Consider the following 25104-nt stretch of genomic DNA (forward strand, 5'->3'; position numbering starts at 1 on the left):
GGGGCAGAGGGAGAGAGGGAACAGGGAGGGAGGGAGGGAGGGAGGGAGGGAGGGAGGAAGGAAGGAAGGAAGGAAGGAAGGAAGGAAGGAAGGAAGGAAGGAAGGAAGGAAGGAAGGAAGGAAGGAAGGAAGGGAGGGAGGGAGGGAGGAGAAGAGAGGAGGAAAGAAAAGAGGGAAGAAGGAAGGTATTACTGTACTAAAGACATGGGAACCACGTGTTATACAGTGTCATAGACACAGCGGTAAGCAGCATGTTTATAAGCAACCTATTGCCCTAACAGGCTGTATGATTATCAGCAAAAATTTACCAGTTAAATGTAACTGCCAAGTATCAGCGTCCCTGTTAAAAACTGCCCAGGACGTGTATGACCAAAGTCTCACTGTGGTCCTGTAATATTTGTGAAGTGAACACAGCCCTTCGAATGTATTCTTAGGCTGACGCAGCCTTTACTTCTCCAGGCATTGACTCTTTGTCGTGTTCGCTGTATTGAAGGTATGAAACACAATAGCAGGTGGAAATGAAATAAAAAGTCGGAAAACTTTGCTCTGAAAAACAACTGTACCAGACTACGCACTCCTATATTCAGCAGATCTGCCTGTGTCAGTCAGACCCTCTCTCGAGTGATTAAACCAAGCTCTCACTCGCAGAAGAGCTGACACAGCCCAGAAAATGATTTACATAATGCAGAAGGAGAAGAATTTATTCATGATGTTTCTGCTGGGATTAAGACAGTAATATGAGCTGACCGCTCAAATATTCTTCCCCCAGACAACCGAGGTCTGAGCCTGTGCTCTCAGCTCGGGGAAGGGGCTGTGGTGCCCCACAAGGTACCACTGTCCGGTACCCTGCGGCTGCAGGGCCAGTCCAGCGCATCCAAAACACAGGGGCAGGAGAGGGAGAAAGGCCATAATAAATACCCATGATGTGGGCTTGGATGATGTAGACGTGGGCAAAGCAGCAAACGCTGTGAGCATCTGGCCTGGTGCAAGCAGTCTGGCCAGTCTGAGCCCGCTGTATAATTAAAGAGCACCTTTTATTCCCTATACCTCAGGGATATGCAGCAGCACAGAAGCTGCTTTCCAGGTAGCACCATATTTTCTACAGCAGCAAACGAGCCCATTTGCCTCAGGGGAGTAGACAGCAGCGCCGGAGGGACAAACATGCAGCAAACTGTCTCACCCAGATCATAAGTCTTTATCTGTCTTCAGCTCTGCTTGACAGAGAAGGGGGGGTTTCACATCTTCAAAAGCCCCTTGCTTCAGTTACCTTTTATCACTCTGGATATGTTTACGGGTTTCCTTGCTCCTTCTGTGCACACTTAAATTGAATTTATTCCTTTGATTCCTCCCTTCTTTCCTTCCACTCCTCCCCACACCTTCCCCTTCAGCAAGCTCGTCCTGAGGAGGCACTCATTTTGGGGTAAAACTCGTCTGATTTTATGAGGATGTTTGTATGTATACGCAGTCTCTGCAAGTCTCAGTGTGCTGGTGTGTTCTACATGTCCTATTTTATTGATTTTTGGAGCTTAGAGCTGGGTTTCCACATCCTCTTTTGGGATCCTAATATGCAGCCTGGATTTCAAGGTCGTAAAGCTCCTGTAGATCTCACTGAGATCTGAAATAAAGCCCCCAGGAGCATGAGCTGGGAGCAGCAGTGTAACAGATGAGATTTTACCTCAGACTCATTTCTGGGTTTGAATTGTTTAACTGTAGCTGCAAAACACTGCAGTAGGACCTCTGTGAGCCTCCCAGCTACAAAAAAAAACCCAAAAACCAAAACAACCCAGGTGATGCCTTTTAGTGTTGCTGTAGAGCCAGAGTGGCATTTTAGGATTTAAAGAGATATGTGATATCACGGACATTTTCTGTCGGCCCTAGCAAGAGATGTGGGCAATGGGGTGCTGGATTCCATTGCCAGGGATGGGAAGGGTTAAGGGCATGAGGGTCACAACGTGCTGATGCTCCTTTGCTGGCCTCAGGGTTTGACTACAACTATTTGGCAGCACCTTATACCGAGTAGCGATGAAAACACCAAGGTTCAGGAGCCAGGCTTCCCATGGAGAGAGGTTGTGGAGGGTTGCTGAAGATGTACACAAGTCCTGGCCTGACGAAGTGCAGCCCAGCTTTCACAACCAGAGAAGAGACCCTATTTCAGCTGTGGGAGAGCTGCCCAACAAGTAATTGCCTGGGAACGGAGTCTCTGTAAGCACTTTGGGATAGGCAGACAGAAAGGAAAGAAGGGCTACAAGAGACGAGAAAGGTCACTGAGTGTATGAAAACCAGTGCTGTTTGACACATGGGATTTGCATGTCCCAGAGACTGACGATGTCTAATGAGGCAATCCAAAGGTTGAACAAAAGACTGAAGGTCTCCTTGAACTATTAATACCAGTCACTGGGGTAGATTCTTTCAGCTCCTCTAAAAATATAACTGTTCTTTATTTCATATTGCACTAAGGCTGAGCTTGATACACTTGTTGCTGAATTACTGTATTTGGCTTTGGTGCTTTTACATTGTCAAGACTTTATTTCTGTTCAGCAGCATGTACGCCTCACCTTGTTGCGTGCTGTACTAATCATGCTTTTATTATGTATTTTTAGATCCTTCCCACAGTGTGCAGCGATCTGTGGGGCTTTTTTAGCTCAGAATATCAATAAAGCTTGCTGCCAAACCTCCTGGTGGAGGTACTGCATCTACTTACTCTGACAGTCCCTTGAAAAAATTGAACTGTTGCAATGTGAGTGCAGAGCAGGGTTCAAGGTCCACTGCGTATGAAAATGGCATTGATTACTCCCAATGAACAGGGGCTTGCAGCTCTTAAGAACATTATAGGATAAATATGTTAGCACATGCTATGCATTTGGCATGCTAAGTAGTTTACTGAACTACTCCGTGCAGCATATTTTAATGAAATGCTGACAGTTTGGCATCTTATTGGATAACTGCATTCAGTGGCATTGGTCACGAATGACAGATGTTAAGGAAGGCATACAAAGTAATCCATGAGACGGCAGCTCCTCCACGACTTTCTGCTCAGTGTAGCTGCGCTCTTGGAATTTATCATAGCCAGCAACGAGACATCAATAACGAGCACATGGCATTCCTCCGGTTTGGCATCTAGAAACATCTGTCTCTAAGCTACCACCAAAAAATTGCATGCAGAGTATTTTTCCTAAAGAAATTGGCCTTATAGAATCATGGAATCGCAGAATGGTTCAAGCTAGAAAGGGCCTTAAAGATCATCTAGTTCCAACCCCACTGCCATGGGCAGGGACACCTCCCACTAGACCAGGCTGCTCAAAGCCCCATCCAGCCTGGCCTTGAACACTTCCAGGGATGGGGCATCCACAACCTCCATGGGCAACCTGTCCCAGTGCCTCACCACCCTCAGAGTAAAGAATTTCTTCCTAATATCTCATCTAAATCTCCCCTCTTTCATTTTGAAACCATTACCCCTCGTCCTATCACTACACTCCCTGATAAAGAGTCCCTCCCCATCTTTCCTGTAGGCCCCCTTTAGGTACTGGAAGGCCGCTATAAGGCCTCCCAGGAGCCTTCTCTTCTCCAGGCTGAACAACCTCAACTCTCTCAGCCTGTCCTCATAGCAGAGGTGCTCCAGCCCTTTGATCATCTTCATGTCCCTCCTCTGGACCTGTTCCAACAGGTCCATGTCCTTCTTGTGCTGAGGACTCCAGAGCTGCACTCAGTACCTTATTGGCTAATGGGATGCCATTAGCATCCCATGCTACGTGAAGTGTGAGAAAGAACAAGTTGCTGATGGAGGGGCGCTGCCTCTCGCTCGGGTCCTGCTTTGCTGGCTGGTGCACAGGGCAATGCAGCCAAAGATGGATGGAGCAGGGGAGCTGCAAGGGCCACCCCTGGCTCCAGCAATCTCTGTGACGCAGACAACACTGGCACAGAGCCTGGGACTGGCCTTATCTCTCCACTGCTTTTCTGTTTCTTTTTTTTTTCCTGTGCCTGAGGAGAGGGTTTATGCATGACAACAAGATAAAAAAAAACCTGTAATCACAGGTGGGGTGGTTTTTTTAGCTGAAATAGTTCCACAGTGGAAGTAGTCAAACTTTACAGACAGTTCTTCCTATCTTATATCCTCACCTGCTCCTAATGCTACCATTACCTGAGGTCTCTTGCTAGAATAATGTTTTTCTTACATACACTGCGTCAAGACTATAAACAAATAAACTGATAGCACCTCACCTTTCCCAGGATCACAGCTCCCTTTGAACAGGGAAAGGCTGGAGACGTGGCCTTCATTCTTTGTATTGTTGGTGCCACCCAGTGTTGAAAGACTGGAAGTGGCACTGCAAAGGCACGCGCCTGAGAAGTCGCAGGTGACGGATGCCACTGGCGCATATTCTCCAACCATGACCGCACTGCCACCTGTAGTGTCCATGCACTGTCTGAAGAATGAAGTGCAGGGAAGAACCAGGAGATGAGGGGTGAGGGGCTCTTTGAATTTCAGGTGCTGGTTGAGATCAATTGTCATGAAAATGCTTGTGGGTGGGTGCCTAGGTATTTGGCATCCCCAGTAACTGGAGATCTCTCAAGTTATTCTCTTCTCAGTGTGAAACTTTATGGATTGGGATGCCTGGCTGGAGCACACATCCACTACACAGAAATGTAGTGACGTGTGATGAATTCACACCTGTGCCTGGTCCCATGTCTTAGGTGAAGGTCTCCATGTTGAGGATGGCTCATCACAGGGCCCCCCTGCGTGCAGATCCCTGCCACCACGCACAGTCCTTGACTGAGCACTGTGGCCTCTCTCCCTAGGTCTTTCCATTTCCATGTAGCTGATGGGGTCATCACACTGTGACCTACTGTGCCCAGCAATGAGGAAGAGGCCGTCCTGTCACGCTGCTAGCATGAGAGATGCAGGCAGCACAGTGAGGGAGGGAGGGCAGGAGTGAAGGACTGGGCATCTCAGACAGAACCTGTTGGGTATTAGAAGTCCATACATGGCCAAAAAATTAATGGTTAAGTCCCATTCTAAATAACTAATGTGCCTTTCAGATAGGCTAAAATCTTTTAACAGGACACGATGTCTTTCCACACACTCTTTAGTGACCACCTTTCCCATACATCAGCCAGAGATGTGCTTTAGGTAGGAGTCTTTTCTAGACTACTTCCACCCACATCTCTTCATCAAAAGGCTCATCCTTTCTCTGACGCTGTCCTACGCGTGAGGAGAGTAACTGCGGGTGACATCAGTGGGTGTTCCCATGTGTGCTGAATGGATTTTAGGATGCATATTGACAGGAAAGGCCCAAAGTTCAGAAGCCCACAGGAAATAGGCTCCGGACCTGTGGTATATAAGTCATGCCCACTTTGATGACTTATCCTTAAATCCATCCTGGCCTAACTCGGTGAACATTTCCGTCACCTGCAGTGCCTGCACTGTTGCAGATTCGGATTGAAGGAAAATGGAGAACATTAACTCGGCAGTGCAGAGTGGGAGTCCCAGCTTCATCCTTTTGGAAGTGCAAGCAGCGTATTTCACTTTTTTAGGGGCATCCTGTTCACTGAGCAGGGCGAGCATGGGGCTGCAGATATGAAGTGTAACAGTACAAACACTGGTTGCAAAAAAATTGATGCATAAAATGTTATGACCTCTTTATACAGAAACTGTTTCTGGGTAGGGTATAAGTCAGGCTATGAAAAGAAGAACGGTCATCTCCATAAGAAAAGGGAGAGAAAAATGGCCTACCTGCAACTTGCCACCTAACCAGGTGTGGATGATATTGACAATGGTCCAAAATTGACCAGCCCCCCCCCAACATGAACCTGCCCCAGCACAACAAATATTCCTATTTTTGATGGATCATATCTATTTTTGGTAGATCCTGATGGTCTGTCTCCTCTCAGATGCTGGCAGCATTGTGCAGGTTGCTATGCCAATCCATTTCTCTCTGAATCAAACTGAGCTGCCCCATGAGACATGTCCCATGTTCGTATGACCATGTGAAGCCTGGGAAGTTATTTAAGCTTCAGATTTATATCCAGACAGAAAGTGAGGCGTTTCCTGCCTCAGTCTTGTTTTGACCTTGAAAGACAGCTGCAAAGCCACTCTCACCGGAATAAGTATACAGATGTCTTAGGGAAGAAGTGTCAAAAAGGGCATTGAAAGACTGTGTCCTTTCCCAGTGGTACTTTGTCTAATTGTGGTGCAACATCTCTGCATTTCGTCCATTAGAAAAAGGAGCCAAGCTCACTCTCATCAGTAGTGGAAACCAAAGCTGCTGAAATAGTGCTACAGGGCAAATGCATTATATATTCTTGTTAACAAGTGGTGTATAAAGGAGAGCATGAGGAAATTCCTGAACAATAGTGAAGGTGGAGATTCCTCTGAAACTTGATGGAACTGCAGCTCTGAATTAGGGTGGTTCCAATATTGTTCCCACCTTCTGAAGGCCTCCTCATCCCCTTTTTCTTAGTTCTTTCATATTATTTCTGCAGTTCTGACAGATGGAGCCATCCACTGTAGTCACCTGTCCAGACAGAAGCTCCCTCTTCTCCACGTCAATATCCTGCTGCACTTCCAGGTCTTCTGGATACAGGTTGTCCATTTGTCACTAACTTTGCAAATAGTTTGTACGCTTAGCTTCACCTTAGGCCTCTTCCTTTTGATCAAGAAGCCATAACTTTCCTTGCAATCCACAAAATCATCCCAGTAGGTTTCTCCATTTTTCAGAAGTCCTGTACTTGGATTGTCCTTGCTTGGATTTCCCTGGTTGAACTGTGATCTGAAACCAGCTTCTTCCACAGACACCATGACCTCGACTTTCTTTGATGGAACTGGGCACCTCCGGTAGCATATAGTTCTTCCTCTGAGGTGTTCTTCTCTTTTCTTGATTAGCGCTAAGAGGCAGATGAAACTTTTCCCTTGGGTGTCTCAAGGCTGCTGGTCCCAACCATTAAGGGGATTGTATCATCTATCCCTTTAAGAATAATTTTGGGGATCAGTCGTCCCAGATGCAATGTTATCCCACTGTGGTTAATTACCCTCATATGTAGTTTCAGGCAAGAGGAGTAACACGGTACCTCCATGCACACCATCCAGAGCTTTGCATCATTAGTGCTTATTGATATGAGACAGATAGAAGATGTAGGTTGGTGCATGTACATACATTTCAGAGTATCATGGCGACTGAGCCACTAGAAGAAAGTTTATTCTTTCCTGAGTGGTCAGTTGATAACTTCTTGCCTAAAAGCATGAGAAAAGACATCTGACCTAAGAGAGGAATGTGAGCATCTCTAAGCTTAGTACTGCCCACTCCCCACATCTCAAGTCTAACTATTCCTCATCTTCCTTTTCCTTTGTTCTATATGGGTCTCTGCTTTTCCAGTGGCTATCATCCGCTCCTGAACACCAGGGACTGTGGAAGACATGCTGTACAACAGTGTTTGACTGGCCTATTGCCCTGTGACAGCCCAAACCTCACCTTCATTCACCTGTTGTCAATAGATTCGTGCTTTTCATACAGGACAGTGGTTCCCAGTTAGTTGCAGAGGTGAAAAACGGTGTTGTGGCTTCTGGATCATTGTAACTGGTTCATTGTTGGATTGACAGGGCAATATAAGATCTCCCTCATTCATTCACACTTTCCAGTCACACTTTGGACATAGATTCCCACTCTGTCCAGTTAGCTGAGATCTCCCTCTCTGGTTCTGTCTGCAGAATAATCCCAGAAACAAGCATTGCTGGAAGAAGACATTGTTTTTTCTTGTGTCCACTTTGCTCTCTTTAAGAAGTTTTTACCTAGTGGTGCCAGAAGTTAGACTGGCTCTTTTACTATCTTTTACAATATATTTTCCCTGTTTCTTTTATACTGCTTTTGATACAAGCCTGTCTCAGCAGTAACTTGCTGCGCTGCCAGCTGGCAGTCTTACAGCATGTATGAGACCAGATTTACAATCACAAACCCTGGGCAGATGGACAGCCATGGCTTACAAGGGATGGTTCGGACTGAAGTGTCTTACACGCAGTTTGTTAATGCACGGACAGTGGCATTAGCTCTCCGCTGCCGAAAGTCCTTTTCCAGTCCTGTTGCCCAGAAGGACGCTGGCAGCAGTACAGAGCAGCAATAAATCAATCAGCCAGCCAGTCTATAAGTGCATTGCATAACCAGGTAAATAAACAAGTACTGTAAACAATAAAATGCTGTAGCTGTTTTCACCTTATCAGTCCAAGCCATTCCAGACAATCAACAGCGGGTATAGGAAAGGTCACTGACTACCTGAATAAATCTCATCAGAAAACAATGGCTAACAGCAGTAGCTTCCTCTGAAAAGGGAAAGGCATGGCCTTTAATGGAATAAACACAAGATCACAAAGTGGCAGTGAATAAATATTAAAGCATAAACACTAGAGACTATGAAAAAGTTGTAGAAAAAGTAGGATATTCAAAGCATTGATCTTTTTTCTCAGTTTCTTACAGCTACAGAGGCCTCTATTCCCCTTTGACACATGGAAGAGGAGTTTGGGAAGAAAACACTTGCTGAGCTAACCTGATGGATGCACTTGTAAAATAATAGCTTTACATACATTTTGATGTTCTGGAGAAATTTTTTTAGTTAAAAAAAACCCCAAACTGAATACATTTTGAGCCCTAAAGATATTGACTAGACTAGCATATTTTTACATAGGTCAAGTGCTTGTTTAAAGCCATTTCAGGACAGATTTTGAAGTCACCAAAGTCACCAAAGTCACTTTCACTGAAGAAAATCCCTCAGGAATCAAGTACTACTGAAGTCAGTTTCCTGCCCAGTGCTTAAGAAAAGTTTGGCTGAACACTTATCCCCTGCCCAGAGATGATAACACTGGCCACACTGTCACACACCTTGGTGGATGCACTTGGGAAGGCTAACATTAATAATAATGCTAAGGAAACTACTACCTTTCCAGCCTGTGTTGGTTGAAAAGCTAAAAACTTCATCTGTGAACCACTCATTGTTGGTCTTAACTTACTGTCTGGCATGGTCGTCATCTGCCGCTCCATGTAAATCCAAAGCACTGAACACTTATTTCCTTCCTATGTGTTACAGTACAACCGCAGTCCAGTAAATCTACAGTTTTATGGTAAGCTCCATGTCACTGTGGCTCTTCATGGGCCACACAAGGGCCTGCAAGATGGCAGCAGATGCTGCTATATGATCATTTACATCTTCCAAGCATCCTCCATCAGAGTCCGCAATTCTGCTTGGATGTTTGGCAGTAGCCACCAGCTCTATGTCCATCTGTGCTACTAAAAGCTAAAGTGACTGTACGTTAGACTCAGAGGTTTGTTGACAGTTATGACAGGGATTCCAGTTTCTTTATGTCCATAACTGCGCATATACCAGGTCAGCCATCAGCTCTCCTCACTCACTGTGCTGAGCCAACAGTAGATTGGTATCTCTGAGTACTTGGAATAAAACAATTATCTCGGTTGCTTCATAGAATCATAGAATCTTCATGGTTGGAAAGGACCTTTCAGATCATCGAGTCCAACAAAACAACCTACAATCTCTGCCACTAGAGCATGCCCCGAAGTGTCAAATCTAGACGTTTCTTAAACGCCTCTAAAGATGGTGACTCAACCACCTCCCTGGGCAGGTTGTTCCAGTGCCTGACCACTCTTTCAGTAAAGTAATTCTTCCTCATATCTAATCTAAACCTCCCCCGACGCAACTTCAGACCATTTCCTCTCGTCCTGTCATTGTTCACTTGGGAGAAGAGGCCAACCCCCACCTCTCTCCAACCTCCTTTCAGGTAGTTGTAGAGGGCAATGAGGTCTCCCCTCAGCCTCCTCTTCTCCAAACTAAACATGGCCAGCTCCCTCAGCTTCTCCTCATATGACCTGGTCTCCAGACCCCTCACCAGCCTGGTAGCTCCTGGTAGCTCACCAGCTCATCGCTCTCTGTCAACATCAGCAACAAACAATTATTCTCATAGAGTGAAACCAAGATGAAAATTTATACAGGAAAGGGGAACTATACTATCCAAGCTAGGTGTCCAGGTGTCATCTTTTAACTCCAGCCAGCAACTAAGCACCACACAGCCATGTGCTCACTCCCTTCTGGGTGGATGGGGGAGAGAATTGGAAGGGTCCATCACTTATAATGCCACAACTTGAAACGTCCCCTCCTTTCTTTCCTTTTCCCCAGCTTTTTATTGCTGCACACGATCTCATATGGTATGGACCATCCCTTTGATCAGCTGGGGTCAGCTGTCCCAGTTGTGTTCCGTCCTGACTCCTGCTGTGCCCCTAGCCTAATTGCTGGTGGGGCAGAGAGAGAAGCAAAAATGGCCTTGACACTTTGTAAGCACTGTTCAGTGATAACTAGAACATCCCTGTGTTATCCACACAGTTTTCATCACAAGTCCAAAACATAGGCCCATACAAGCTACTATTTAACTCTATCATGGCTAAAATCAGCACATTCTCCAGGCTTTATTCCATACCATTTATATCATGCTCAGATCCCACACTATCCAATGCATCCTTCTTAACCACCAACCCCCTTCCCATCCTTTGATATACACACAGATATCATTCCCTTAGTCTATGAAGTGCTGAGCGGGTCCAGAGAACGGCAACGAAGCTGGTGATGTGTCTGTATGAGGAGCCGCTGAGGGAGCTGGGATTGTTTCGCCTGGAGAAAAGGAGGCTGGGGGGAGACCTTATCGCTCTCTACAACTACCTGAAAGGAGGCTGTAGAGAGCTGGGGGTCGGTCTCTTCTCCCAAGTAACAGGTGATAGGGCAAGAGGAAACGGACTCAAGTTGCGCCACGGGAGGTTTAGACTGGATATTAGGAAAAATTTTTACACTGAAAGGGTTATCAAGCATTGGAACAGGCTGCCCATGGAACTGGTTGAGTCGCCATCCCTGGAGGTATTTAAAAGACGGGTAGACATAGAGCTTAGAGATATGGTTTAGTGATGATTTTTGTCAGAGTTAGGTTAATGGTTGGACTAGATGATCCGAAAGGTGCCTTCCAAACTAAGCAATTCTATTCTATAAAGCAAAGCAAAATAAGGAATTCATTCACTACTTCCATGGCAGATGCTCAGCCATCTCTGAGAAAGCAGAGCTCCATCACACACAAGGGTTTCTTGGGAAAACAAACACCATAACACCAACCTCTCTCCCCATCCCTCCCTTCTTCCCTCCAATCTTTTTATTGCTGAGCATGTTGTCAGATAGCACGGGACATCCCTTTCCTCAACTGGGGCCAGCTGTACCAGCTGTGTCCCCTCCCAACTCCCTCTGCACCCCCAACCCACTCGCTGTTGGGGTGGTGTGAGAAGCAGAAATGGCCTTGATACTGTGTAAGCACTGCTCAGCAGTAACTAAAACATCCCTCTGTTATCAGCACTGTGCTCATCACAAGTCCAAAACATAGCACCATACAAGCTCTACCCCAGCCAAAACCAGCACACCAGGAGTGCTCAGTACTTTTTTAGTTACCTTGCTAAGCACCTGGGGTTTAGTAAAAAGCTTATGGTAGCAAGAGCCAAAGCCTCTGTAGCTCTGAAAACAGGAGTTAGCAAGAATAAATATGGCCAAACACCTGGATTTTATTTAGGTACCTAAATGGGATTGCTGCCCCCCTCCTTCTCTTTATTAGCAACATTATTTAAGTAAACAAGTAATTAAGAGTAAATGACAGGAGTACACCTGCAATGCACCTGAAGATAGCTTGCACTAAGTGAGAAATAACTTTCACAGAGACAAATTAAATTAATTGAGGTGATCAGATATCTGATCTGGATCGGACTGGACTGTAGTGTTGGCTTTGACAAAGAGGTTCTTACCCTGCTGTCCTGCGACTGTACTTCAGACTGATGCACAGACGAAAGAGGTGTTTTCAGCAATGCTCACTGAAGTGCTGATGATATTTGAATAACGTGCCCGTATGAAACTGCTAAAGTCTTTGTATGAGGAAAGTCTTGGTCCTTCTTGAGTAACTGATAAACTGCTTGCTTTCCTTTGCCAGCTAGCACTTACTTATTCTTGGCAACCTGAAGGAGAGAGAGAGTGCTATCTATATCTGTGCAGGCTAATGCCTCCCTGCAGAAAAAGTCACTCAACATTTGGGCTAATAAAATGTTCCACTTGCCCAGTCTGAAACCATTGGGTGAAAATCACTAAAGGGGGTGCACCATTTTCTACCCAATGGCTCTGGAGGTTTACTGGACCCTGGATGGATCAGGCTCAGGTTCAGGAGCATCTTATGCCTCTCAGGAGAAGGGCAGTGTTGGCTGGGAGGTTGCGTAGCAGGGTAAGTCATGGCACCTGCCCAGTCATGGTAGAAGTGATACTATCTGGGGAGTGAGCAATTTGCTGGGTGGGGGAATCTCTGTTAACATATAGAAAAAGTGCAACATCAGGCAACAGTAGGACTTGTTATTTGTATGTGAGCATGACTGCAAACAAGGTGAGCAGGTCCTGAGCTACCTATGGACCAGCTGTGTAGCTCTGATTTACACCGGCTGGAAGGACCCAAGCTGGGCAGCACTGACAGTAATCATTTGGACTCTTCTTCAGGGAAAAGTGGTGCCAGAAATGTGGATTTGGGCAGTCACTTAACATTAAACAAGGAGAAATATTAATTGTGCTGTAAATCCCAATGACAAAAGGAAAATCTGCCCAAGTGTAAGAACATAAACATAGCCCGTGTGCCCTCAAAGTGACCTACTCTTTGAAAAGGTATTGCTTTTTGCCATGAGAAAAAGATCATCACACAGACACTACACCAAAAACACCCTAAGGGAAAGAAAAGACACATTGATCAATGGTACGTGCAGAGATAGAATAATTCAGACCATAATAGAGGGGAAAAAGAGTTTCACTGTTCTCCTGATCTGTTCTTAATATGCCAAAATGATTTAACAGAGCCATTAGTTACATGAAGGAGTTGAGAGCTTATTTCTCTTTCTTAAGAAAGAAAGATTACTGACGAGATGCATACAGGAGAGCATGACACAGTTAGAAAATAACCTTTGCTAAAATACTTGGAAGAACAGAACTACAGTTTGAACTCTGCCCATTGAAAATAGGATTAAAGGTTATTGCTCATTATAACTGCATGGTAAGTTAATAGGTTAATAACTGCTGGGAAGGCAACACAGCTGGGCGTGTACAGTCCAGGAGATTCCTCCAGTGTATCGGTGATAACTTTTTGACTTGGTGGCGGAGCAGCCAACAAGGAGAGGTGTACTACTGGACCTAGTACTGACAAACAAAGAGGGACTGATGGAGGACATTAAGGTTGGGGGCAGCCTTGGCCTTGGCAGCGTTAGAACCCGATTCATTTCTGAAACTAAAAGATAACACGAATTCCTGGTATCAGTTCACTGACACCAGGTGCACCACACCCTTTGACATCAGTGGTGAAAGAACCTGCTAAAGAAAAAGAAAAACAGCCAATAATTTCCACCCTCCAAAATTCATAATCTAACCGATAACTGAGCTTGCTGCAAGGGACTGACTGCCATTCATCAGCTAAATGTTGAATTCATCAGTTCCTGGAGGGCTTCTACTCAGTCAAAAATGAACACGGTTCATACACATATTTAATTCTAACTTTGAAAGTAGAGAGGAATTTAACAGAACATTAGAGAATGATCCCCAGTCCAGGGGCTGCATCAGACAATGCTCTGTCTCCAAAGAAGACCAGTATGAAGTCACAGGACCACAGGACAGCTCGGACTAGAAGGGAACTCAGGAGGTCTCTGCTCCAAGCTGCTGCTCACAGCAGACTCAGCTCTGAAGTCAGACCAGGCTCCTTCAGGAGGGCTAACTTTGACCTCTTCAAGAAACTGCTTGGAGAAATCCCATGGGTTAGGGCTCTGGAAGGTAGCTGGGCTCAAGAGAGCTGGTTGATATTCAAATACCACTTTCTACAAGCTCAGGACTGGTGCATCCCTCAAAGCAAGAAATCAGGCAAGGGAAGCAGGAGACCTGCATGGTTGAGCAGGGAGCTTCTGAAAAAGCTCAAGTGGAAGAAGGGAGTTTACAGTAAGTGGAAGAAGGGACTGACCACTTGGGAAGATTACAAGAATGTCGTCAGAGTATGCAGGGATGAAACAAGGAAAGCCAAGGCCTTCTTGGAATTAAACCTGGCAAGGGACATCAAGGTGAACAGGAAGGGTTTCTTCAAGTATATTGGAGGCAAAAGGAAAACTAGAGAAAATGTGGGCCTGCTGTTGAATGAGACAGGTGCCATGGTGACAGGGGATGCAGGGAAGGCGGAGTCACTGAATGCTTTCTTTGCTTCAGTCTTTACTGCTCAGGCCAGCCCTCGGGAGTCCCAGACTTTGGAGGTAACAGAGAAAGCCTGGACAAAGGAAGGCTTTCCCTCAGTTGAGGAGAATCAAGTTAGAGATCAATTAAGTAAACTGGATGTCCACAAGTCCATGGGTCGTGATGGGATGCACCCACGAGTGCTGAGGGAGCTGGCGGAAGTCATTGCTGGGCCACTCTTCATCATCTTTGAAAGGTCCTGGAGAACAGGCGAGGTTACTGAGGACTGGAGGAAAACCAATGTCACTCCAGCCTTCAAAAAGGGCAAGAAGGAAGACCCAGGAAACTACAGGCCTGTCAGCCTCACCTCCATCCCTGGAAAGATGATGGAACAGCTCGTTCTGGGTGTCATCTCAAGGCATGTGGAGGAAAAGAAAGCTACCAGAAGTAGTCAACAAGGATTCACCAAGGGGAAATCATGTCTGACTAACCTGATAGCCTTCTGTGATGGCAAGACTGGATGGATAGATGAGGGGAGGGCAGTGGATGTTGTCTTGCTTGACTTCAGCTAGGCGTTTGACGTGGTCTCCCACAGCATCCTCGTAGGGAAGCTTAGGAAGTGTGGGTTAGATGAATGGAGAGTGGGGTGGATTGAAAAATGCCTGAAAGATAGAGCTCAGAGGGTCGTGATTAGGGACACAGGGTCTAGTTGGAGGTCAGTGACGAGTGGTGTTCCCCAGGGGTCAGTACTGCGTCCAGTCCTCTTCAATATATTCATCAATGACCTGGATGAGGGGACAGAGTGTACCCTCAGCAAGTTTGCTGATGACACAAAGCTGGGAGGGATGGCTGAGACACCAGAAGGCTGTGCCGCCATGCAGTGAGGGATAAGTTGCACCGGCAATTTATCAGATTAACCTCTAAATTTGGCGTATGAATTTTAATGATTTATTTCTGAATATTTTGCAAAACTTTAGGGAGTGTTGTAAAGCACAATGTAAGCGAAGAATAAGGAGAGAATATACTGACAATTAGATAAGCTTCAGAATGAGCTATGAAAATTCTGTAGCATGGCCTGCACAAGATCTTTCAGAAACAGCGCTTAAGTCTCTCTCTTTGAGCTATGGTACCGCTTGAGAGGTGTCTGAGTGCACACCACTGTATGCACTACTGCATTACTTACATGTGCTGTCAGTCTATCAAAAGCAAGGTGCCACAAACCAGATACAGGGATTTTTAGCTCCATCCTCTAACCTTACCCAAGAGAGGCAAGAAGCTCGAGAGTTAAAATTTGTCCTCTGTGCTTATCACGTAACTCACACACAACCTATTAGTACAGCTGTGCTGTGGGGCAATTGCAAACCTGTAATTTCCTCCTGCAGATGAAGCCCCTGGGATGATTTACAGAGCAGTTGCTTTGGCTTGCTTTCAGCATTTTGAATCAGATCCTGTCATTGTTTAACACACATCCGTTTTGTGCAGCACCAGGACTACAGTGACTTATGGCCTGAGGCAGAATTTCTAATTTGCCCAAATAATATTCAGCATAAGCTCCATATGATTATTAATCAGCGGTCATTAAAGGGAGAGATACCTATGATGTCTCTGATGTTTATTAAAGACTTTTCACAGCATTTTAAACACAGTATTGCCATGGCGGCATTTCCTTTTATTTAAAACAAATATTATGCCTTGCAAAATGTTTTAGGGTCGTTTTTTTTTCCTGACTCTTCAGAGTCATTCTTAATGATTCTTCCTCTCTGTTGATGGTTTAGTAAAATGATTGTGACAGCATCACCATGATTAAAATAGTCCCTAGATCAGGAGCCTCATATATCTCAGTTGGAAATATTTGGTTTTGCTTAAGCTTTGGTACAGACATCAGGCAGCATTACTACACCATAACATTCACTCCCCAGAAAAATAAGAAAAGAAAAGTGCAGGGGAGGAGGAGCCACGGGGGGGAAGGAACAAAATCAACCACCTCAGGGAAAAAAAAAGGAACATCAGATTTTCCAGAAGTGTAAACTCATAATTTAAAGTATAATTATTTTGGAGTCTACACTTGTATCGAATCAAGAAGGATTTGATTTTTTATGAGGAAAATGAAGGGTTATCCTGCTACATGTTTCAATGAAACACGCAATGAACACCGGTTTCAAAAGCTCATTTTCAAGAGGCATCTGGGGATTTGGGACCATATCCTCAATGATATTTAGGCATGGAACTTTGACTGAAATCACCAAAAGTGAAGGGAAAGAGAAGGAAGCCGAGCAGTTGGCGGTAGTGACTCCTCAACTCTCTCAAAGACTGGTGGGAGTAAAAGGGGCCTGAGAATTGTGTTTTCTAGACCCAACTCCTGACTGGTGAGAACAGGGGATATTTAAGCTGTCTGTGGTGTGTGTGTGGCAGGAGCTGGCCTGTTCAAGAGAGCAGAGGTTAAACTTTACAGGAAGTTTAAACAACGTATTTTGTGTTATTTCTGTCCTGTCTCTGTTCTCTCTCAAATTTTCCTTTGGGAGGTCCTATGTTCACACAACAGAAGGTGAACACAGGCATGAGTTAATACCTCTTAATTACTAAGTCAAAGCAGTAGCTCTCCATCAAGGGATAAAACATAACCACCTTAGCTCATGACCTGTCATGGCATGTAATCTTCAGCTTTCTAACATGGCATGCCAAAGTGAGATGCTAATTGCATTGCATTAATCTTTTTCAAGCCTTTCCTGATCTAGTTTTTCTTTCTGCAGTACATTATCTGAATCTTACAGGTTAACCATGTCTCTCACATTTTTTGACATTCCAGTAGTATTACTTTACAGCTTAAAGCTTGCACTTGGTTGCTACCCAAAACCAATCCTCCTAAGTAAGCCCACGCATTGTAACTTTACAGAAACACCACGTATTCAGTAGGCAGGTTTTTCAAATAAGCAAAATCACTTTAATCTTTTTTCGATAAAGAGCTAGCTCCTGCATATATCATCCTATCCTACAATTCAGTCACTTACATCGAATGATATGGGCCTCTCAAGCACCTAGTTTCTTCTACTTGTACTTCTGCAGAGCTGAAAACCTTTTAAGGGCTGACACCTACCAAGGCCCCATGCCAAGAAACTGCGCTATTTCAGTCAGCTAATTTGTATCCATTGCCACACAAATCATTCCCCACAGTATTGCTTTTGGTGGTGGCAGCTCGTAACAAAATCAGGAGATAAGATATCAAACTACACAATCTCTTTTAGCTCAAGGGGCTCAGACTTTTCTAAGTACTTACTTTAGCCCATCACCAGGACTAAATAACTTTGCTCCCTGAAAACCCCAGCAGAAGAGCTCTTCCTAGCTGACCCTTGCCACGTAAACACGCACAAAGGGATTATTCAAGCGAGAATGATTTGAGTAAATAAAAAGGACATAAAAATGATAGGTCATTCAGTTGATGTGCGCATAGGCTACCATATGGGCTACTTGGAATAATGATACAGATTTTAACATGTTATCTTGGAATATTTCCCTATTCTTAAAATTTGGCACAGTGATGAAATAACATAATGTGATAAGGCAAATGTCAATTTAAAGTTAACAGAGACAATGCTCTCGTAGACAGTGTAGTTTATGTTACAGAACCAGGCTTTATCTTTGCTTTTTGATAAGGAAAGCAGCAAAATATATTCTGTAATATCTGCTGCTCTGTTTGCAGAATCCCTTGATGCAAAGAGCTTGTTTAAAATGATGTATTGTAATGCTGATTTCTGTGGTTCTCAGCAGGATTTAGGGCTTCAAACACTGAAAACTCTACAGGGGAATTTTACTTTTCTAGTGTCTTCTTTTGATGAGCTGGTTGGTTTCTTGGCTTCTTTTTTTTTTAAAAAAAAAAAAGTCAAGGAAAAGAATGAGACTTGAAATACAAGCTTTAGAAAAGCATAAACCCTAAAATGTAAATTGAGCAAGAGCTTGTCCTGATTTGAGGTAACACAGAACCAATTTTCTTTTCAATAATTTTACTTTTCATTTAAGCCTCTTCTAACTAACTGACCTCTCTTAAATTAACAGCATATTTGTCAGACACAGTCCGCTTCTAACACAGATAAGGCTTGATTGTTTCTAATTCATGCCAAGGAATGGTCTGCAGGGAGGCTCTTGCTTATACTTATTGCTGTAACAACCAAGGTCTGCTCACTTTGTTATTTGCCCTGCTGGAGGTCTGGAAGAAGAAGAGCGCAGAGGAGCGGACAGAACAGGTGACCCAAGACTGACCAACAGGGTGTTCCATCCCATCTGCATCACGCTCAGTATAAAAGCTGAGGGATCAAAGGGTCAACCCTCTTTCTTCAATAGCAAGGAGGACTCTGTCTGTTCATCTGCCTTTGATCCCAATCCGTGTGTTCCTGAATCCAGATCTGGAATCCAGTTCCCGTCCATCACCGAGTGTAGTCTGGGACTTTGCCAGTGCCTGCCAGCGATGTGATTGTCATCCTGGGAGCTCAATATGGTTTTGTATATATCCATTTTCTTTTTATTATTTTATTAACATTTCATTAAAGTAGTTTAGTATCTTTTGAACTCATAAGTCTCTTTCTCTCTCTTCCTCCTCTCCCTGAAGGGAGATGCTCTCCCTTCTGTGAAGGGAGAGAGGTCGGAGAGCATCTGTTCATTTCAGTGACCAGTCCAGCCCAAACCACAACAGGGCTTCAATAGAGTAATGCAGACATATGTTCAAAGAGAACATTATAATGCTCTGGTTTTGCTTCAAGCTCAGTGTTCTTCCTTTCTCACCCTTGCAGCTGGATAAAGTAGCAAATATGGAAAAAAAAGTCAATACTGGCAATTTTTCAACTCTGTTTCTTATAAGCTGTTTTCAGTGACAGACTGGCAGCTCCTGTGTGCTTTACCTGAAGATCCCAGAAGTGCCTTTCCTCTGAGTTTGACTGGCAGGTACAGCAGATCCCATTCTGGCAGAAGGTATCAGAAGCGGTGGACCAGAGGGCACCTGTGAGCCCGGGGACCAGGAGTGGGTCTCGGCAGCCAGCTCTGCACCTGCCTTTCACCACCTGTGGGCCTGGGGCAGCCCACGCCTGGGTTGGAAGCTCAGAAGTGCAGAGGAGCTCCCCAGGTCAGCTGCCGTTACACTCTGATGAATTTACGAATGCCTCATATTTAATTTGCTATTCTCTCTCAGGTATTGACATAATTTCTTTTACTTCTTTCTGAGTCATTGAAGAGGAAAAGAAGTAAACCTTGTGCTGCAATGACTGGGGCACAGACTGTGAGTGGGGAGGCAGGGTCCGGACCAACATTGTATCTTTTGTCTTTTTCAGAAGGAGGCAAAGTTGAATTTTCCAAATTCACAGAATTGTACCTTTGTATGACCAAACACAATGCTACAAAGGTCTAATTTCAGTAGGCACCTGGGTCGCCTGTGGAGCATCCCAGGCACCGTGTCACCCACCGTGGGTGAGGATGCGCTGGGTCACCCGCTGAGCCTGTCCAGGGCTGCCAGTCAGGACCTCGAGGGATGTGCAGGGGAGGCTGCAGGTCAGGGGTCCCCACAGCAACCTGAGGATCACCCCTGAGCAGCCCCAGGGCCTAATGCCCTCCTGATGTAAGCCTTGCTGGGGGCCTTGGGCATGTTCTTCAGTTGGCACTGCTCCACCGTACTGGGCAGTAGGGCATTAACCTCTGGCTCTCAGCCCCATGTGCAAGGACAGAAGGCCATGGCTGGGACATAGATCATCCATCGAACCAGGGAGGGGCTGAGGGACCCTGGACCATGAGAGGATCTATGAGAATAAGATGCACCAAGAATATCTGGAGACTCATGTAGAAGGACCGCACAGGACACATGGCAGGGACCTCATGGTCCTGGGGACAGCCAGAGCTGGAGAGGTGGTGAGGAGGAGAAAGCCCCCACGTCCCTGGAGGCACAAGGGTATTTGTAGGACTGAGATACCCTAAGGATCCCTGGGGCACAGAGGGGTATGCATGTGGGTGGGGGAATATCTGTGGGGTAAGGATCCCTGGGGCCACAGGGGGATCTGTGGAGCAGAGACACCAGTGGGATCACTGGGGAACCCAAGGGACTGTGGGAGGGGGGTGGGATCTGTGTGTCTGATGCATTTCAGGATACCTGGGGCAGGGGGAGACCCATGGGGCTGAGGCACCCCCACACGACACCCTGTGCCAGGGAAGCCCAGTGCTGTTCCACGGCATGGCAGGGCAGCCATGCACGCTGGGGACGGGCCGGGGGGGGGCTAACATCCCTGTGAGCCCTGGCTTTTATTCTTGCTGCGCAATTTCCTCCTCCACCCTGCAGTGGGAAACAAGCAGCGCTCCACCACCTCTTGACCATTTCTTTCACTTCCACTGATTTCCGAGAAACGGCAGGCGGCAGACCCGGATGGGTATAAGAGGCGGCGACAGCCCAGCCTGGTGGGGAGATGCAGCTGAGGCAGCCACAGCACAAGGTAGGGGCTGGGGCAGGGTCCTGCCAGGGGCTTTTGACTTTGCAGGCTTTAAACCCAAGGGAAGCGGGAGGCTTTGGGGAGATATTCCTGTAGATGCTTTCACCCCGCAGGGTCTCCAGGGAGCCCCGTGTCTCCCCTGGGGTTTCACCCGCCCTCTCCCACCCGGCTTGGCCCCTGGGGCTCACCATGAAGAGCCTCAGCCACCCCTTCCAGCCTCTGGTCTTCAGGCTGCCCAGGCATACCGCGGGGCCGAGGGACCCTCCCTATCTGGGTGAGGGCAAGGGGAGACCCGCTGCCTCTGTTTCCCCTGTCCTAATTCATGGCCAGGCCAGAACAGGGCTCCTGGTCTCCCCGTGCACCTGAAGTGGAGGCAGGAGGGTTTACAGGGCTGTTCAAAATGTGCTGCTCTCACCCCTTCCTGCATCACAAGAGAAATACTTGTCAGGAAAGAGGAAAGATTAATTGTCTTTTGAATATCTTTCTAGTTTTGCTGTTTTGGAGGAAAAAAGAATAACTGCAAGCATGGGAAAGGGATTGAGCAAGTTTTAAGCTTTTTAGAGACTAAGCTGCAGAGAGAGAGAGGATTGCAATGCACAATATGACTGAGAGCAGTATCAGGGAGGAGGAAGAGGAAGACACCAGAAAAAGGGTGAAGCAGTGAACAGAGAAAGATTCCAGGACAGAAATTTCAGCTCTTTTTCCTATGCTTTCACAAGGCAGAGTTGGACTGAGCCAAACTGGGTTCACCTGGAAAGTCCCACTCCATAGAAGTTCCTCAAAACAGGCCCATGAAGTCGCATTTCCAAAAGAGGTTTTAAAAAACATCTGATGCTTCCATGCTTCTGAGCATTCACAAAGGTGCTGGCAAACCCCTACATGGCTTGAATAAGGGTTTGAAACCAAGTGGGCTTGTAACCACTACATGAGGTTCTCCTCCTCATTGCATGGGGCAAGTGGGGGAGGTAAAATGACCAGACCTGGGCTTTTCAGGCTGATCTTAGTGATCTTTTAACCTTTCCTTTAGACCTTTGGCTTTGAAGCTGCAAGTCTTGTTGCTGAAGTTTTCTCCTTGGCTGCCCAGGTTTGAGCTGCTGCAATGGAGAGTGCAGAGAGAGACACAGAGGATGAAAGCAGAGAGAAACCTCATCCTGTGCCTCCGTCTGTCCAGGAAGGCAGCAGCAACCTTCTACGTGAGAAAGGAGGTAAGAGGAAATGTTGCGGGTGGAGGCGATGTAAACAGCCACCAGCTCACTCCTGATGTCTGCAACCTAGCAACTTCCTCCTTTATACAGTAAGGGAAAGCCCAGTAAAACTAACTATAGGATGGTACTTGCCTATTGAAGTCTTCCAGCTCCTTGTCTTGTGAATTTTGGTGACCCTTGAAGGTGACCTTTGAGGTGAGGGAGTCTCCAACTCTGGAGACATTCAAAACCCACCTGGACGCATTCCTGTGCAACCTGCTGTACCTGACCCTGCTCTGGCGGGGGGGTTGGACTAGATGATCTCCAGAGGTCCCTTCCACCCCTATCATTCTGTGATTCTATGACTGTGCTTAAAATACCTGAACTTTATTTAAAAGGAAATGTATATAAAGGTGATACCCCATCAGCGCTACCAGAAAAAAAAAAAAAAAAAGAAAAAAAAAAAGGCTGCTTCATTTGGTTAAAAAAGAAAAAAAAAAGATGGTGAACTCTGTCCAGTCTCCCTAGGCCCAAAGAAAAGCTATCTGCAAGAAGCAGCATGTCACACTCATGTAACAGCCAGTCTCTTACCTCCTACACCAGGGATTTAATCAGGAAGTCCACAGAACTAGAAGCAGAAGATGCCCCAACTTGCACTAAAGGCCCTGTAATAAACTTTGTCCCCTTTGGGGACACACACCCTGCTTTTACATTTGTATGCTAGTCCGAAACAATGGGGAAGAGCAGTGCTGATGTGTGCATTTTTATGGTGCTGCCAGCAGGCTGGATGGCTGTCTGAGCATCATGTTGCAGGCACAATCTGCAATTACCGCACAAGTTTGACCCAGGCAAGTTTGTTTCTGGGTGGTTTTCCTTGGAAGGGGCAGAATGTGGCAGAATTTCAGCAGCAGGAATCAGAGCTTCCTGACTTCATAAAACTTGGTGCAAGCCCTGCCCTAGATCAGTCCTTTTTGTCTTCTTTTCCATGTGCTTCTCTTTCATCCTTTTCAATGATATTTCCATGCAGTACTGTTAACTTGTCTCTGCTAAATGTAGGTAACTGGCTTGGATTAGATATGCCAGTTTTTAGCTGGCTTTGATGAGTCTACCCACTAGGGTGGAAATCTGGGCTCTGTGACTGCTGGCCCAGCTCAGACCTTTCAGCAGATTCTAACTGGAAAAGGGGATTTTAACTTCGAGAGCTTCTCTCCCATTCCCAGTACTCAACTGTCTTCTAATTTTTCTTGGCTTGGTGTATCTTGTGCTGATGTTAACTCACATTCTCCTCACTTGCAGATGACTGTGAAAGCAAAGAAAACCTAGGACCCAATAGCAGGTTTGTTGATGTGGAGATCTGTGCTGTGGGATTTCTCATCAGACCTCAAGGAGCTTGAGATCTGTGAGCTTGCTGGGAGAAGAGCTGTCTTTGGGAGGAGGTGTGGCTTTAGTACTGTAACGCTACTGCAGTCTTAAACTCCTTCCTCCACCAGCAGATGGAGATGGAGACAGGTAGAGGCCCTCCAGGACAGGAGTTTGCCTCTTTGCAATGCCGGTTGGTGTACAGCATGCTGTCTGTATCTAAGTTATTCACACAGTGGCTTGATACTTGCATGTGGGCAGCTGGGACCACTGTAAATGCTTTATGGTAATCAGGATATTTGTACAGGACTGGAAGAAACAATGCAGAAGATACTTCTCTTCCAGGAGCTGCAGACAGAGGCAGGGAGAAATGCATGTGAGTGTCTGAATGCTGCCCTGAAGTCCTGAGGGGATCAGGTGAAGGTGGTGAAGGAGTGGTGGAGGGAGGTTTGATGATGACCTTATAGTATTTCTTTCCCTCCCAATAGCTGCCTGCAGAATCCATATGTGTCCGGTGGAAGACTTACAAGAGAAGAAACAATGACCCTAGAGTTTGTTGCTGTAATGTCAAAGAAACCCACGTATTCTGAAAGGACATCCAAGATCTGTGTTGCTTTTTACAAGCAACCTGGACGATACCAGCAATTTGCTGTTCTGGCAGAAAGGTAAAAATCATACCTAAGTGTATGTTGATGTCACATTTTTGGAAAGCATATAGCTCACCCCAACTTTAGGGTCCCAGTCTGGGCTTCAACTCCAGACAAAGTCACCTAAATTCAGGTGTCTGTAGAAGTGAGTTACAGTGTTAAGCCTAACTTCTGTAGGTCCTGCATCAGATCTGCCAGATCTGTATGGAGGTCTAAAACATTACAGAGCTTTTCAAATGTCACCAGATGGCTTTCATGAGAGAAGATGGAGTGAATGGAGTCACCTCAGTTCTGGTACAGTTGCAGTACTCAGCAAGAATATCTCTAGATGTATTTCCCATTCTTTTTACAAGGCAGATGCAGCTTTGGCTAGGACCAGAGTTGTTCACATCGTGACTTCTTACCAGTTACTTTTATTTCTCTCCTGTCTGATAAACCTTCAAGCTCAGGTCAGATTATCAAGTTTTTGTCTGCCATAATAAAGGCCAGAGGCATTTTGTTGAACTTTGCATTTTGAATGTGAATGCTGGTTGCTCCTTCTTGCTGCATGAACTGATCTGTACAGCCAAAGTCCGTCTGGGATTGAACCTGATGGAAGCTTCTTACGGTGTAGTAACTAATTCATGTTCTTTTTTATTCTATTCTAGAAAAAAATGGATCATGGGTAGTGCAATGATACCCATTTCTGACCTACAGAGAGGACCAATTTTTTATAAATATGCTATCATTAACAATGTTCTCTCAACTGACTGTGAAATGAGAACGTGTGATTTAGAGCATATTTATGGAACGGAGTCCAGGAATGTAGAGAGTCAATTACACCGAGTCCTAAGCATTCCCAAGGAAGAGATCAAAGCAGGCGGTAAGTGTTGTACATCCTTCAAAGGTAAGACTGGGGTGAAGTCTGACCAACAAATTCTTGCATGCAGCAGATGAATATAAACTCTCCCTTGTTTTGCTTCGCAGCGGGGCAGCACCTTCTTCCTACAGCAGAAGCATTGCTATTGTGAGGATTTCTGACACATAGGCTTATAGGCTATTTATTCAACACAAACAAACTCTTTATATAACACAAACACAAACTGTTATGGAAAGTGTTTAAGTTGTTTTACTTTTTCCCAGAGTAAACTCAGACTTTTCATTGTTGGGCAAGAAAGAGTGTGTAATGAAACCTTGAATCACCTTTGCACCTACCATCAGGCCTTC

At 45.6% G+C, this 25104-nt stretch overlaps 1 protein-coding gene across 5 annotated transcripts in view; it reads left to right on the forward strand.

Moving 5' to 3' along the window:
• The first annotated feature begins 20594 nt into the window (after nt 1–20594).
• LOC134513595 (E3 ubiquitin-protein ligase rnf213-alpha-like) overlaps nt 20595–25104 on the forward strand; it is a 62329-nt gene continuing 57819 nt past the window's right edge. For 3 of the 5 annotated variants that reach the window (XM_063330552.1, XM_063330572.1, XM_063330590.1), the window contains exons 1-6: nt 20632–20711; nt 21736–21913; nt 23189–23228; nt 23559–23627; nt 23740–23916; nt 24546–24760. In XM_063330552.1, coding sequence (XP_063186622.1) covers nt 21808–21913; nt 23189–23228; nt 23559–23627; nt 23740–23916; nt 24546–24760 — 607 coding nt within the window. In that variant the 5' untranslated portion in view covers nt 20632–20711; nt 21736–21807. Of the gene's footprint in view, nt 20712–21735; nt 21914–23188; nt 23229–23558; nt 23628–23739; nt 23917–24545; nt 24761–25104 lie in introns of all 5 variants that reach the window. The other 2 variants (XM_063330562.1, XM_063330581.1) reach the window with 2 other exon arrangements.

This window comes from Chroicocephalus ridibundus, chromosome 1, assembly GCF_963924245.1.
Source record: "Chroicocephalus ridibundus chromosome 1, bChrRid1.1, whole genome shotgun sequence".
Taxonomy (NCBI): domain Eukaryota; kingdom Metazoa; phylum Chordata; class Aves; order Charadriiformes; family Laridae; genus Chroicocephalus; species Chroicocephalus ridibundus.